At 46.6% G+C, this 16,624-nt stretch overlaps 1 protein-coding gene and 1 long non-coding RNA gene across 5 annotated transcripts in view; one reads left to right on the top strand and one right to left on the bottom strand.

Moving 5' to 3' along the window:
* Positions 1-5,899, bottom strand: part of Fam65b (family with sequence similarity 65, member B) — a 208,843-nt gene extending 202,944 nt beyond the window's left edge. For all 4 annotated transcript variants that reach the window (XM_005403354.2, XM_005403355.2, XM_005403356.2 and 1 more), the window contains exon 1: positions 5,736-5,899. In XM_005403354.2, the coding sequence (XP_005403411.1) occupies positions 5,736-5,811 (76 nt within the window). In that variant the 5' untranslated portion in view covers positions 5,812-5,899. The remainder of the gene's footprint in view (positions 1-5,735) is intronic.
* Positions 5,900-6,244: 345 nt separating this feature from the next.
* Positions 6,245-15,644, top strand: LOC102007553. Its single transcript, XR_263863.1, has 3 exons — positions 6,245-6,334; positions 13,815-13,965; positions 14,863-15,644. It is a non-coding gene; the product is annotated as an uncharacterized LOC102007553 (long non-coding RNA).
* Positions 15,645-16,624: the final 980 nt, after the last annotated feature.

The following is a 16,624-nucleotide window of genomic DNA, read 5'->3' as shown; positions in this document are numbered from 1 at the left end:
GCTTCACAGATAACAGGGAAGCAGAAGTGAAAGCCGATAGCCAGCCGGCTGCTCTGTAAGCTGATGCCGGGTCCCAGGGGCCATCTGCAGAGTGGGTGGCCCTGCTCAGACCTAGGTGCTCGCACACTGCCCTACACAGGCCTCCTGAATCCCCAGGGCCTGCTGAGCACCAGCCCTCAGCCCCAGCTTCTCACCTGGAGATGCCGAGGCGCACAGAAGAGACTCGAGTGCCTTCTGGTGCGTCAGGGCCCACATGGGGAAGGCCTACCCGGCTGGGTTCTGACCTTCCCTGTGCAAAGGTGAGCCTAGGATGGCTGCAGATGTCACACTGTCCCCAAACCACTATGCAGGGATGGCCGGTGGGACTCAGACCTCCACTGGACCAGGCCCCCTTCCCCTGGTCACCAATAAGATTTCCACCATGCAGAGGTAGGAGAGAATCAGAGAAGCAGGGGGACACAATCACATGGCCACCGGGAAGGAAGTTGCCAGTGATGTCTTTGGGACAGCAGCACTTGCTAATCTCAGTGCATTTCAGCTTAGTCACAGTTGTCCTTTCAGTGGGACAGAGAACTTGCTCCTGTTCCTTGGTTGGGCCCGACAAGGGGACCCCTGACGCTTACTTCTTCCACCCAAGCTCCCTCAGACAAGGGGTTCAGCTGTGATAGAAGGAAGAGTACAGGGGGCTACATTTACTTGTAAGGGAAACTGTGTGGGTATCCAGGGTGCCATCGATACCCCATTTCATTTCCCAGAGGAACAGGTGAGTCTGCGTGACCTTCTGCCTTGGGGCCAGCTGCGCAAGTCAGCTGAAGCAGCGTGGGTGTGAGGCTGAGGAAGGGGGACTGCCTTCCCAGCACGGCATGTGCCCCCAACAGCAAACCTTCTGCTTGCCCCAAATCCATCACCAGTTTTTGGCTTTCATATCCCAACAGCTACCACCGCCACACACCCCGCACTGGAAGCTCCCTGTATTTTATGTCTCCTAGCCCCTCCAGAAACCCTGCGAGGTGGGTACCATTACAATACCCACTTCTTGTGCTTCAAGAAGCCAAATCTAAGAAGGTAGGACGAGGGCCCACAGACGCGCAGCAGTATTGCAAAAGTGGAATTCAAAGCCAAACTCCATTGTCAAAGCTTAGGAACTTCCCAAGCTTGTTTTCCTTTAACAGTTCTTCAGGGCTGACTGAAGAAAGAAAGGAACACACAGCTCCCAATCATCTGTGCCTTGGCTCGGCCCCATGCCCTGCCTGGACGCCCCACGTCCTGCAGGAAGCCCAGGCGCACCCCAGCTGTGGCTCTGCCTGCTTCTTCTCATGGGTGGGTCTCAGGTTAGCAGCTGGGTGTGGCCTCCAGGGCACCCAGTGAGCCCCTCCCTCAAGGATCACCCTTGGGTCTTCATAGTGACACAGCCTCTCTTCCTTTGATGGCCTCACTTAAAATGCAGGTGTCTCTGAGAAGCGCAATGGATTGTGACTCTTGTATGGTCGGTCTGCCATTTACCTTACCAAACTACCTTGGACTGGAGAACAAAGATTTTGTTACAGACTCTGGCAGTGACAGGAACAAGTGAGGGAAGCTGAGTGTTGTTCTGTGGTGCTGGGGATTGAACCCAGAGCCTCATGCATGCTAAGCAAGCACCCTACCACTGAGCTATGTTCTCTGCCTGAATATAGTTTCGATTGCACTCAAACTTTCATTGTGCACACTCAGTGCTAGGTGTCTTGCTAAGGGTGATAGCCACACAGAGCACTTTGCAATGGGTTTCTGTCTGGAGAGATCAGAATATGGGCTGTGCATTTAATGTTAGGGAGACATTGTTCATTTTCTTAGGCAGTTATGTAGGAAAAAATGTCATTTTTAGATGCTCTTAGCAAAATATTCAGGGCTGTGTTATAAAGTCTATAATTTATCTTATAATATTTCCTCAAGAAAAGAGATGAGGGGGCTAGGGATTTAGCTCAGCGGCACAGCGTTTGCCTGGCCAGCACAAGGTCATGAGTTTAATTCCCAGTACCGGAAAAAAAACAAAAAAAATAAATAAAAACCAAAAAAAACAGAAAAGAGATGAGGCCAGCAGGATAAAATGCTAACATCATTAAGCTTAGGTGATGGGTATGTGGTATTCATTATGCTATTTTCTCTACTTTTCTCTTCATTTAAAAATTTTCATAATAAAAAGTAAAACAAGGCTTTTCAGTAGTTCAAAAATCCACTCTACTGCAAGGACGACATCGGGCTTATGGCAAACGGACTCCAAGAAGGTCTCATGATTCTTGCCCCCTGGTGTGCATGCCTGTGTAGTCCTGTCACCTGGGGTGTCCGAAAGACTTGTGCAAGAACACTGGAAGCTTTCACTTCCATGGTTAGACTAGTTTGCACTGCAAAGTTGAAGCAATTTTTGCAGATGTAGTTAGGATCCCTGACTAGTTGACTTTGATGGGCTTGACTCAAGAGATGAGCCCTTTTAAGGTGCGATTACAAGCAACAAGAGTTCCCTGTGGCCTTGAAGAGGCAAAGAGCCCAAGCCCCAGGTGAGACAGCAACCCAGGCCACATGTTGGCCTCAGCACCACAAAACCAGTGAGGAAGCAGAGGACCCAGATAATACATGTCCAGACTCCTGTGATAAATGCATGTTGTTTTAAGACAGTTAATTTGTAATGTGTTAAGAAGCAATAAAACATAGACCCAGCTTTAAAGCAAACAAGGCGATTCTAGTTGGTTAGAAATAGCAGCCTGAGCACCATATAATCCGGGATAAGGAGCCTAGGGCTGGTCCCCTTGACAGGAAAGAGCAAGCTGTGGTTGATTAGTGATGTCTGCATATGACCACGTGTGACCTCCTGCTGCCACCCAAGGTCCTCTGAGTGTTTAGGAGATTAGAGTTTACTAACTTCCATTTCTCAATGATAGAAAAACACTGATGGGTAGCAGAGCTTGAGTCCCCAGCTGAGAGGAGATGCTAGCCTGTGAGAACCTCAGTGACAGGAAACTGGAGAAGTCATCAGAGAAGCTACCGCTGTGGCTGAGGTGCAGGCTCAGTTTGAAGTGAGAGCTTCCTCCCAGTTCTTACCTTCCCTGTCTAACCCTTCTTGCTTTCCACCATGCACAGATCTTCCCTGAGTTGGAAATCACCCCTGAACACAGTACTTGATCCTGCTCCTATTTCTGGAAGAAGAATACAGCCAGACTGCTGGAAGAACATCAGAATCCCTCAGACACTGATACAACAGGGTTGTTATGGCTTGCATCTAGACATCCCCCCAAAGCCCCATGCAGTCATGGGGTGGGCTTCTAGAGTTTGTGATTGATCCATGGTCCAATGCTGGGATTATGAGTGTGAGAGCTACACCCGCTCTGGGGCAGGTAGCTTGCATACAATGGAAGGAAGGGAAAGAGGTTTGCTCTCCCTGCCTGCTCCTCCCTTTATGCTCTTGCTGCTTTTGCTGTTTTCTACTGCCAAGAACGGTTGCCCTCTGCCATGTGCCACTCTGCCTTGGAGCCAGCTGATTATGGGCTGAGACCTCCACAAACTGTGAGCTAAATAAACCTTTCCTTCCTTAACTCTAGGCATCAGGAATTTTGTCTCAGCAACAAGAGAAAAGTAACCAAGACAAGGGTTTAGATTAGCCTGCTTGACGATGAATTTAGATCCAGTATCTGCTACCATCACCATCATTCGGTGTTAAAACCATGCAGAAGACCGGGGATATAGCTTAGCGGCACAAGCACCTACCTGGCAAGCCCAAGGTCCCCAGTTTGATTCCCAGTACAAAAAAATAAATAAATAAAACCATGCAGAAGCCAGGCACAATGGTACACGGCTATAATCCCAGCACTCTGGGAGGCTGAGGCTGAGGCTGAGGCTGAGGCAGGAGGATCACAAGTTTGAGCCCAGCCTGGGCAATTTACTGACTTAGTGAGACCAAAAAAAAAAAATATATATATATAGATAGATAGATAGATAGATATAGATATAGATAGATATGACATAATATATGTAATAAAATGTATAAATATAAATACATATATAGATATAGATATGACATCATACATATAATAAAATGTATAAATATAAACACATATATATAATATATACACACACACATATATATTTGACAGGGCTGGGATCACAAGCCCTAGGTTCAATCCCCGCCACCTTCCCCCAAAAAACAAAAATCACCGCACAGTATCCTGCTCCCAGTCTCGCAATTTAAGTACCACCTCTAAGGTGAAGCAGCTTTCTATGCACAAGTTCTTGTTTGTAGCGTTGGCCGCCTTCCCACCCATACTGGAAAGCCATGCACATCCATGCTCACCCTTTTCCCAGGGACACTCCCTACCCCAGCAAAAGTATTGCCATGAACCTGAAGAAGCCCAAATATTTTCCCATAGACACAAATCATAAAAATAAGTTTGAGTTCAAGGGAAGCTCAAGGGAAAGGAGCAGTTGATGAAGAAGGTGAAAACTCTGAGAAAATTCCTAATAGTTTACTCAGTTAAAAAAAAAATTAAATATTTTGTTGGGTGCAAAATATTGCCTTGTATGTGAGGCACCATTTGGAATCCAATCAACCCAGCTTCCCTCCTAAATGAATAGATTTTGACTGTATCTGACACAAACCACTCATTCATCTTAATTTGCCTGTCTGGCCCAGGGGCTCTTTATTAAAGCATCAGAGGAAGTCATCAGCAAGTAAGCAGCGCTGGGTAATCGTGTGGGCGGTAGCGACAGCAGCACCCCGCACATACACCAGGGCTCTGTAGCTGGTGGTTCACAGATTGCCATGTTTGGTATCAGAGCATTGGTTACTACGGTGCTTAAAATCTAAAGAATTAACTGCCAACACTCAAAGTGGAGAGCTTTCGGTTTTCAGTAAACTAGTATTTTTCTTGTTTCTTCTTGAAAAACTGGTAAATCTGGCAACCTGGCTTCATTCCTCGTGGGAACGGGTGATGGTTTGGGATGACTGCGGCCCCTCGGGTAGGACCTGTGGTCCCTTTTCACCGCACAGCCTACCACTCTCTCTCGCCTGCTCATAGTAAGGCCAAATATCAGCAGCAATCTGTCATCATGGCTTCACTGTGGTTTTTCTCATGACAGAGATAAGAAGAAAGCGAACTGTTCCTTAGCCAGGCCCCTTTCGTTCACTGCTGAGCCACCACCCCCTCCAGCCCCTGGCATTCACTGACATCTGAGATGAGTAACCTCTTCAGCAAGACACACGAATTTACTGCTTGATGATGGGTACTGCCCTGGGCATCTATTGGGAATGCCTTTCTTTCTCAGATTGTGTCAACATCTCCTTTCGGCCCAGAGTTCCTGTTGGCTCGGGAGGGACCTCAGCAGGAGTTCGATCATTTCAGAAATAGCATTGGGCCCTTTAAAGACAATGTGACTCTGATCCTTGACTTTCACCCTTTAGGAGCCACACTGCTGACACTTGCTCCATTGGGACATTCCGCTTTCCTCCCTGTAAGGGCAGAGCTTCCAATTCACATGACGCTTTGCCTGATGTAAATATATATCTGTGTCCTCCATCGAGATGGAAAATACCGACAAGAACCTCCTCCTGCTTGGCCACAGGACGCAGGAAGGGAGTCGAGTGGGTGCAAGGTGAGCCGGCAGTGGAAGAGGGGTAGGAGGGTGGGAGGAAGAGGAAGGGGGACACTGGAGCTCAAAACAAAGGCTGTGGAGAAAAGAGGTGTGGCAACGCCTGCCTGGAGACTCACGGTTGAGCTGGCGCCGGCGGATGCGGTCCCTCCATGGCCGGTTCCGGATCCAGTGCAGCCGGGAAGGTAGCACCATGGTCCCAGGGAGCGGGGCCTAAAACCTCCTCATGGCCGGGCAGCCATCCCGGAAGTATGAGAATTACAGAAAAAAAAAGAAAAAAAAAAAACCAAACTAAGCTAAAAAAACCCCACTCTCTCTCTCTCTTTTTTTTTCACATCTGAGGTTTCCGTTGATTTTTATCTTATGATTGGCCTTGCCTTTCCTTCCCCTCACTCCCCAGGGGCCTGAAGGTGGCAGCCCCTCTGCGCAGCCTAGGCCGGCCTCCCTCGGCCTCCTGGGCCATGTTTTATGCATGAAGGTGCTGGGGCGGTGTCACCAGGCTCCTGTGTCTGCTGGGCAGGCGTCAGAGGAGCCGCGTAATAGCTGGGGGAGGGCAGGTGTGCAGGCGTGGCCTGTCATGGGCATCCCGCTCTGTGGGCCGGAAGGAAGGGCGCCAAGCTACCAGGAGCTCAAGCAGGGCTGCTGGGACCCAGGAGGACCACCAGATTCAGATACCACTGGTTCCCCAACACCTAGAAGAGCGCCTTGCACTCAGGAGGTAAGTAATAAATATTATTGAATGCATGAATGATTTGGTGATAACAACTCCGATTTTCTGTGTTTACCTGTGCTCTTTGCACCCACCTGCCCAGTGCCTAACTTCGTGAATCTCACAAGGCGTAGGCCCTGCACTCATACTAACTCTGTTCTTTAGCAGAGAGGAACTGCTCCCAGCATTAGCTGTTATTAACCAGCCATGTGATTTCATGAAAGTTGGCAAAATTCTCTGGGCCTCAGTTTTTTCATCTGCAAAGGGTAGGGGTCTAGGGTATGTAGTGTCAGGTCTTGTGCATTAGTTTCCTTTCATGTGTGTAACAAATGACAAGGTGTTGTTTTAAAGCAGCACAGATTTATTATTGCACAGCTCTGGCTGTCATGGGGTGTGAGTCATCGTCATGTCAACAGAGTGGGCTTTCTGGAGGCAGCCTGTGTTCCTTGGATGGATTTCAGGTTATCTCTGGTAGCCCGAGGGGCTACACCTCTGATCCTTACACCAGCTGCAGTGACAGTGCTGGGCAACTGTTCCTGGCCCCTGGTCCTTCATGATGTGTCTCTTCCCCAAGCTTCATTTTCTAACTCTAGGGAGACGAGCAGAGCCCAAGATGAGGACAGAATCTAGGTATGGTAACCAGTGAGGTTCCTTAACTGTTGCAAGTAGACAGAAGTCCCGGGAATGGCAAATGCAGCATAAGAAAAGGACACGAGAAACTTGGGAATGGATGGAACCCCAACATCTCCTCTGCCCTTGATTTTACCACTGCTCACTGCAAGGCCTCTCTGCTGTCTCTGGCACTGAACCGAAAGCAATTCAGCAGCTGCAGTTCAACATGAGGGAGTGTTATGGACACAGGGTGCTGCGGCCTGTTCCCTGTCACCTTTCACTGACCCCCCTGAAAGCCCAGGCCTGCGGGGAACTTGGATGTGAGGAATCTGATACAAAAAAATCAAGGTTTGTTTTTCCCAGTCAGTATCAGACTTTCTTTCCTCCTCACTGAGCTACATATTTCCCAAAGCCGTCTCAGCGTGAGTGAACTGTGTTCCTGATGTGTATAATTTATAGCAAAGGAGAGAGGGCTGCAGACCAGCAGGGGGGTGGTGGCAGGGCCAGCAAGGACAGGAAGCTCCAAAGGAGAGCCCTATCTTCTTCTCTGTGAATTTCAGTGTAAATCTTGTTGGTTTCCTCATCATACTTGTGGGTGGCCTGGGGAAGGGTGCAGAAGGAGAAGCTCATTGATCTTTCCCACATGATCCTTTCCTGAACTGCTGTGCTTTATCCTCTAGTTCATCACTATAACCGGAGTAAATTGTCTTTGCAGTTAGGTTCTCCCGAGGAAAATCTTCATTTATGTTAGCTGTAAAATCAGTCTGTCCTCTTCTTTGGGCTCCTGTTGCTATTACGTTTCTTAAACTGCAGAATTTCAGAAACACACAGGATCTGCTAAGAACAAATTGTTAAGGAGTATAATTATGTGATTCTTTCCTCCTTTTTCCTCCAACTTCTTTTCAATAAAAGGAAGCTGGGTGTGAGGCTCTGGAGAAAGAACGCCCGCAAGGCTCCTTCCATCTGCAACCATCCTGGGGCGAAGCAGTGCTTCAATTACTCTGTGGAGAGCAGGGCTGCTGAGCCAGGCTGCCTTGCACGGCTTTAGTCAAAGCCCCTGTGGAAAACATGAGGCTATGGTAGAATAAAAGCTTATCAAATGTGAGGAAGGGAGTAACAGCCACACATAATTTATTTCTCTCCCGTCACCAACAGAAAAAGAACATACAGGCCCCATTTGTTCTCTGTAAACTCAGAGAGCACTGGGAGTCTGGTACAAGCCCTGGCTCTTTGGCTGTCTATACTTTTTTTTTTTTTTTTTGAGTTTTTTGAGATAGGGTCTTATTATGCAGTTTGGACTGTCCTTGAACTCACTATGTAGCCCAGGCTGGCCATGAACTTGAGGCATCCTCCTGCCTCAGCCTCCACAGTACTGTGATTATAGGTATGTACCACTAAGCCCCACTTATCTATATGGCTATTGAACAGTTATGGAGAGGCAACATGCTCTACAGAGTAGCTATTTTTAGAAGAATATGATACAAAATATTCTCAATAAATACGTCTTGAACTGAATTTGGCAAGTTTAGATGCCCAATACCATGACAAAAGAGATTTTAAAACTCCTTAAAACTCTGGGAATTTTTCTCTGGCCCACCCATCTACCCACCTCTAAATAATACTTATTTAACACACATAGTACATTGCATCTGTTTACTCATATAACTGTTATTTAATATTCCCATGTCTATTTTGCAGATAGAAAAACTGAGGTGCAGCAAGGCTCCATCATTTCCCATGGTCGCACACCTAGCAAGGGGCTGAGATGTGACTGGAACTTAGATAATTTGGCTCTTGAGCTCCTAAGTTTAACCACAGCCTATACTAACTCCTCCAGTTACCTAAGTAACATGGCAGCAGAGCCATATGCAGGGCTGTGCTTCTTCAGTTCAGTAGCGATACTTTATTTTTAAAATATGTTCCATATAGCTTCAACAGAGACAATTACTGAGTAACAAGAATAAAAACATTGGAGAACTATTAGAGAATTACCTGAGATTGCATCACGTGCAAATGTTTTACAGCAAATGAAGTGAATTTTCAGAGGTTAGGAGATACAGTCCAGTTGCCATGGCAGGCTGGAGAAACCGGGCCAAGTTTTACCAGCCCCCCCACCCTGAACCCGAACCTCAGTATAGTGTTCTTTCCACTGCTGCTCGGATAAGAGTTCCTGGAACATTTTTGGGAGATGGTCTTTGTAGAGTAGAGATGGACAGTTTCAAGCAGGATATGAAAGAAATGGCCAAAAGAGAGATCAGTGCCCACCCTCAACTTCTCAAGAAAGGCAAGCTGCTACTTGCTGCTGCTGCTTTCTGCTGAACCCCGCCATGGACTGTTTCTCTTCTTCCATGCTGCCAAGTCTTGGAGCCAGCCCACTATGGACAGAAACGTCTACAAACTGTGAGCTAAAATAAACCTTCCCTCCTATAACTTTTGGGTATCAGGTATCATGTCCCAGCAATAGGAAGGTAACTAAGATACCAGGCTTCCCCACTCCCCAACCCTCTGGTCCCAAATTTGAGTCAAGAGCCTGGTCACCTCTCAATTCTGTCCCTTCCCTGTCTCTGTGGTCTGGTACTATCATTACCTGTCATGGGATTGACTTCACAGCCTCCAGGGGCATCCTCACGGCCCCTCCCTATTCCCATTTTATATTTGCAGCCAGAGTCACCTTTTGAAAATGCAGATCTGGGGCTGGGGATTTAGCTCAGCGGCAAAGCGCCTGCCTGGCAAGCGCAAGGTTGTGAGTTTGGTTCCTGGTACCGGAGAAAAACCAAAAAAAAAAAAAAAAAGAAAATGCAGATCTGACCACAAACCACCACCACTTAAAACCCTTCTGGACCAGATGTTATTCTCAGGATAAAATCCAGATTCCTCAACCCTGCTTACACGCTATTTCCTGGAGGATGGAGAAGAGGAAACATGGAGTGAAGACTCCGATTGGTTGTTGATTTATTGATAAGGACAGTTAAAAGGAGCCATCCAGGAGATGAGCCTAAATGACAAGCATACCAAGGGCAAGAAAGTGCCCATGCATTGAGAGTTAGAGACACAGAAGTTAGAGATGCAGATAATGGCACCAGAGAAATGGATGTGGGAATAGCTAGCTACAAGAGCAGCTGGGTGTGGACCTGGAGATACCACTGAAGAGCTTAACTTTCTTCTGAGATTAAGGGCCCATGTGTTTTTAAGTTTGAGAATAATTTACTATGCAAATAGTGACTGACTGACATCAGCTGGAGCAGAGGTGACTTTGTGTGTTGCCGTAAAGACAAGGATAAGGCCAGTGTTCTCTGCGACTCTGTAAGCTCAAGGGAAAACCTTCAATTCAGACAGAAGAGAATTTTAAAGCAGTGATCAGTTTAACCTTTACGGTGGGCTTCTTCTGGAAATATACCAAGATGTAGAAAAGAAATATTTTCTTCTCATACTCAGTTTTAAAAGATTCAACTTTCAGTTGGCTGTGATGGTGCACTCTTGTAATCCCACCACTCTAGGAGGCTGAGGCAGGAGGACTGAAAGTTCAAGCCCAGTCTAAGCAATTTAGGGAGACTGTGTCTCAAAATAAGTTTTTTTAAAAAACAGCAGGGCATGTAGCTCAATGTGAAGGTCCTTGGTTCAATTCTCAGTGCTGAAACAAAAATGATTTTTGCGTGAAATATTCTTTTCCTAATGCCATTTGACTTGGATCCCACCCTTGCCGAAGCCTTGGCAGAAGGCAAGGGGTAGAAGATGCCATGGTTCAAAGGCAGCTTCTCTTTCTGTGTAAACCATGGCGTCAGCATGTCCCAGAACCGTAGAGCCAAAGAGCTCAGACGTCACTGCCCCAAACCTGTGTTTCACGGGAGAGGAAGCAGAGACCTGAAGAGGACACACGGGCAGCCACAAAACAAGCTCATTCCTGAGGTAGCATTAATAGTCATCCTGATTCATAGCGTGGACTCTTTGCATATTCACAAGCCACTGCAAATCAGGCTTCTCAGTTATAAAATGTGTTTCTGGCCGTTTTTTAACGTTACATCTTTATGTGTGAGCAAACAGCATAACAAAGATGATCTTTTAGCAATTGTTCTATGAAACTAGAGATTCTGAAAGGTTTCCTGCTGCCAGTTCCCAAAAGGACGTCTTCTCTGGTTAAGATGACACACCGTCTTGCACATCTTCAGCCTGGAGGAGTAAGTGGCTGAAGGGAGAACGAGAAACAACCATAAGGCGTCTCCTCTCCCTGCATCTCTTTCAGACTCCCAGGCATCTGTTCAGCCTGCCTGAGCAAGGTTGTTCAAGAAGCTCATGTTACCTTTCTCACCAGGCTAATGCAAGTCAGTTCTCAAAAGCACAGTAGGCAGGGGACACACAAAGATGGAGATAGTGTGGCTGATTCTGCTGAGCATGAGGCCACATGGAGAGATGCAGCAATCGCTGCCCCTCAAGGTCCAGCAGGGGTGGGGTTAGACAGATGCATGCAGTCACTTGGAAGCAGAGAAGGTGGCAGCCAGTTCTGACAGGAAGAAGGAAATCAGCGCAGGTGTGGAGATCTGGCACTTGAGCTAGACCTTGAAAACAAGCAGCAAATCTGGGGCAGGGAGGAATGAGAAAAAGACCAGAGACTCAAGAGGGCAGAGGCTTCAGGAAAATGGCAGGTGTGTCTGAGTAGGGTGGAGGAGCAGGGCAGACAGAGAACAGAGCATAGCCTGAAGAGGCCACAGCAGGGAGAGGGCAGGCAGTGTGATCACGGATGGAAAACTGTGAGGAATGTTTAAATTGAAAAATGTATTGAAAAATGTATTGCAGTAAGACACACATTGCCATTATCCCCCTCAAAGGTCTCCGCCTCATTTCAAACACACTTATCCCATTGTTCTTGCCACTTTCTGAAGCAGTTCTGGAAGTCCTCTTTCTTGAGTGTCTTTCTGAGCTGTGATCAAAACCATGGTGAATGCTGCTGCCTAGTGTCACCCACCAGAAAGGCAGGTTCATAAAAAAAAGACCGTGTGGCTTCATCCACCTTATTCACTGGCTCTGGCACTGGGAGACTTCTGACTCTTCCCCAAAGTCATAATGACCATGAAAGGTAAATGTTTTGAATCCATTCAGGGCATCAAGACAGCCACAACAGTGACAGCACAACTGAAGACACTCAGGAAGGAGGACTTCCAGAACTGCTTCAGAAAGTGGCAAGAACAATGGGATATGTGAGTTTTAACTTGGAGTATTCTGAGGGGAATTCATGGCAATGCGTGTTTTACCGTAATACATTTTAAATATTTAAACATCTACCACAGATAAAGCTTGTTCTAGCAGCCATGGGCTCCCTCTGCCCTCGGAGTTCTGCCTCTTCCTCCTCAGGGCTCCATAGTTTTCCCACCTTCCCCTTTCTCCATCACCTACTCATGAGGATGCTGAAGACACTGATTCACACCCCACATGTGTGTTACCTCACTGTGCTTCACAGCATGTTGAGATCTAGGAGGGCAGCAGCTGCCACTTAGAGCCTCAGAGAGGAAGCCAGGCCCGATGGAGGAGTAGGAGAGCATGTGGATGCAGCAGCTCCTTGACCAAAGCACTGGCATGGCCCTGCAAGGGATCTGGAGACAACAACTCCATTAGTAGGCAATTCTAACTAATAAAACTCCATTAGTAGAAATTCAGGGTGCTTCCAGCCCTCCCAAGGATTACATGACATATTTATCTTAACCACTTCTTGTCACTGGGACAGGATACCTGAAATCCATGACTCTGGTTCCATCCCTGGTTGGCTGTCTCCAAGGCAGAAACAGCATGGTAGAAGGTGCTGAGGGCAGGAAACTGCTCACATCACAGCGGCCTGGAAGCAGAGAGTGAAAGGAGGAGCTGTGGGGTGGAACACACCCTTCCAGCTCAGGCCCCAGGGACTTGTCTCTAACCAGGCTCCACATCCTGACAGCACAGCAGCTAGTGAACTCATTAGGGGATGCACCCGCTGATTGGATAGCACCCCACCATGCAATCACCTTCCACAAGCCTGCCTCTGAACACGTGAGGCTTTGTGGGGACCGTCTAGACCTAGGCCATAACGGTGTTAATCTATTTTTGTTATTAAAACACACCTGAAGCTGAGTGATTTTATAAAGGAAAAAAAAAAAGGGTTTATTTTGGCTCATGGTTCTGGTCCAAGTTTCAGAGCCTGCACCTGGTAATGACTTTGCTGGAAGCAAAAGGTATCACAAAGGATGGGGAGTATCTGTGTGTGTCTTTGGCCTCTTTCCTTTTGCATATGAAGCCACCAATTTCAGTCTTCAGGGTTCCACCCTGATGATCTTATCCAAGAGTAATCACTTCCAAGGTCCCTAACTCTAACCACCACTGTATTAGTTACTTTTCTCTCACTGCTGAGACAAAATACCCAGCTCCCAAAGTTAAAGAGGGGAAGGTTTATTTGCCTCACAGCTTGTAGAGAGTTCAGTTCATAATCAGCTGGCTCCAAGGCAGGGTGGCATGGCAGATAGGCATAGCAGAGGAGAAGCAGTTCGCGGCAGGTAGAAGATAGCAAAGCAAGCAAGACCTTAGCAGCTTCTTTCTGCCCCATCTATATCTAGGCTACCAGGACTAGGGTGGTACCAAACCAATCAGTGGACTGAATTACTAATCACACACCTTTAATCCCAGCATCACAGACTCCAGATTCAACCACCTCTGAAAACCATCCATGATCATATGAGGTTTGGGGGGAAACATCTAGACACAAACCATAACAACCATATAAAATTGTTTCCACCTTCTTAATACCTCACCATAAGGATTAAATTTTAACACCTGAAATTTGGGGGCTACATTCAAATCATTTCTAAATCATCCCTTAAGTGCTGTTAGTAACTTATGTGTAACTCTCCTTTTGCAGAAATCAACTGGAGGAGCCTGAAATTTACACCAAAAGCCATAGACTGCTGCAGATGGTGACTAGGATCTCTGCACCACAGCTGGACAGTGGCTCCCTGGAGCACCACTGGCCCTCCCACATGCCAGGGAGGAGACTGCTGGGGGTGGAGGTGGTAGGTCCTCGGTTCTGCTACCAAGAGATGGTGGCATTATGCTAGAGTTTTGCCATCTATGGTCTTTTGCCATCTAAAACTTTTGAGAAAATCATCTTTTTTCTTTTGTGTTACAACCACACTCTTATTTTAAGGCATCTTCTATTAAGGTGTTGATTTTATGAGTTTTGGAGTCAGAAACTTTTGACATAGCTCTTCAATCCTAGTTTATGTAGACATATAAGCCATGATTATCTTTGATATGAAGAATCAAATAATTGTTGACATAAATTCTTGAAGAATGTAAATATTCTGTTGAAACTTCCTTGCTTAGCAAAGATAAAAGAGCAAAACGAAAAATATTTACATTCTAGAGAGTATTACATATTCACTATATATACAATGTATCTATCTATGCTATATGTATACATTACATTTTAAGTATATTACAAACAGTGTAGACAGAATGACAAACTAACTCAAATTTAAATCTTTATGTGTTCTATTTCGTACAATCATGATTATAGCTGCCCTTTTATATTCAAAAGCTTTAAGATAAACTTTGTTTAATCCTCTGTAAAGGTGTACTGTGTGTTAGTAATAGGAAACCATGTTTGTTCAATTGGCCGGAAAATATCACTATTAAAGGAAATGGAACCTCCTCACTTGAACCCCCAATGAAGGTATCAGCCTTGTGTTATTTTCTCTTCCAGCCTATCCATCCTGCAGGGTCTCAGAGAACACTGCGGTTGGCTTGTCGACAGCTGTAAAGAGGAAATGAGATTCCTCTGACTGTATCTAAACACAACAGGAAACGCATTTTCTCTGATGATTGGGGTCCGCATGGCACTGCCTATATCTGAAAAGTCTTCTTTCTCCTAAAGACCTTCTGGAGCTTTGTATTTTTTCTCTTCACAGATCCAAGGGCAAGGCTGGACACAGACATCCCAGGCCCCCAGGTGCTGATGTGAGCTGCCCAGGCGATACCTCCTCAAGCCTCACTTGGTCGAAATCCCTGAGGCTCAACCCAGGGCATGGCAGTGGGAATGGGAGCTTTCAGAAGTGGGAAGAACTGACAACAAATCCCAGTTTCTTTCATTTTATCAGCAGCAGAGTCGTCCCTAAGGGTCTTTCAGTTGCAAGCATAGAAACCCACTGTACATTTTTTTCTGAAGTGAGAAGAAGAAGAAAAGGTATATAGCTCAAGAAGGAAAAAAGAAAGTTAAGTTTATTCACAGATGACCTGATGACTCATGTAGAAAAACTGAAAAAAAATCGACAAAAATATTAAAACTAATAAGTGACTAAAACTAATAATCTCTGCCAGGGATGCAGAATACATCAGTGCATAAAAGTCAGTTGTTTTCTTCTGTGCTACCGATGAGCAAGTGGAAACTAATACTGAAAACACAGCACCATTTAAGAAAGAAGCAGGAGAGGGTATTTATTATAAGATTACAGGGCGAGTGTCTTAGGCAGAGATCTGAGGGAGGAGGATGGCCAGCAAGAACCTCCAGGCAGTGACCTGTCTGTCCACCAGGGCTTCTCTCATTCTCGGGAACTGCAATCTAGTATGAGCCCCAACAACTCAGCTCCCCTCTGGCCTTGCGGGCAGCACTTGCGAAGCCACAACTTAAAGGAGGAGGCCGGGCATGGTGGTGCACGCCTGTAATCCCAGCACTCAGGAGGCTGAGGCAGGAGGATCATTGCAAGTTTGAGACCAGCCTGAGCTACAAAGTGAGCTCAAAGCCAGCCTGAACTGCACAGCGAGACCCTGTCTCAAAAAGGCAAAAAAAAAAAAAAAAAAAAGAGGAAAGGTTTATTTTGCCTCAGTTTGTGGAGGTTTCAGACAGAACGGCCTGGTGGAAGGGCCTGGGAGGAGGAACCTGCTCACCTCATGGCAGCAGGAAAACAGAGAACGAAGGAGGAGCTGGGAAGGGAGAGACAACCTGCTGGGTTGAGCCCACAATGGCCATCTCTTCCCACCAGGCCCCACCTCCTAACAGGAAGTCAGCTATATTGGCCCGGTAATCTAGTTGCCTCTCATAACGTCCTGACTATGAGCTCATGAAGCTTTAGGGGGACATCTAGTTGTAAACCATAACACTGTGTGACCTTGAATACTTTGCTAAGCCACTTTGGAGCTGAGTGTCACTTTGGTTTCCACTCCATGGGACTGTGGTAAGGATCCTGTGGCCCACCCCTGTGGAAACTGCCCAGCACCGAGCTAGCACTTCGTAACTGTGCAAAGATTCTCCCCTTCTGGCTTGGTTTCTCTGCTTGCTGGACCTGTATCCAAGCCTGTATACCTGACAATGGCAAGCTCACTTTCCAGTCCACATACCCCAGTCCAAGCCAAAACCAGGTGGAATAAGATTCTCTGTCTCCAAGCACAGTTCTTAGGAGGAAGACTTGGCCACTGGTCAGGGAAGCTGCTGAAAGTTCTGGAAGGTTGAGCTGCATGGGGCGGGGTGTAGAGGGAAAGGGGTGGCGGGTGGAGGTAATGGTCATAGCCCTCAAAGAAGAAAAGCTGTCTTTCTGAGCTGGTTAATCTCCCCAACCCTCCTCCTACACTTGTAAAATAATTTAATTTAATTAAGGAAAGGCTGGTTGGTGCAGATATTTCTGTTTTGCTTTCTTTAAAAAAATTTTATTAGTACATATTTGTCATCCATGATGA

The sequence above is a fragment of the Chinchilla lanigera genome, unplaced genomic scaffold, assembly GCF_000276665.1.
Source record: "Chinchilla lanigera isolate Chin_1 unplaced genomic scaffold, ChiLan1.0 scaffold00082, whole genome shotgun sequence".
In the NCBI taxonomy this organism is placed as follows: Eukaryota; Metazoa; Chordata; class Mammalia; order Rodentia; family Chinchillidae; genus Chinchilla; species Chinchilla lanigera.
Note: the sequence above shows the minus strand (reverse complement) of the source record. Positions and strands in the feature narration are given on the sequence as shown.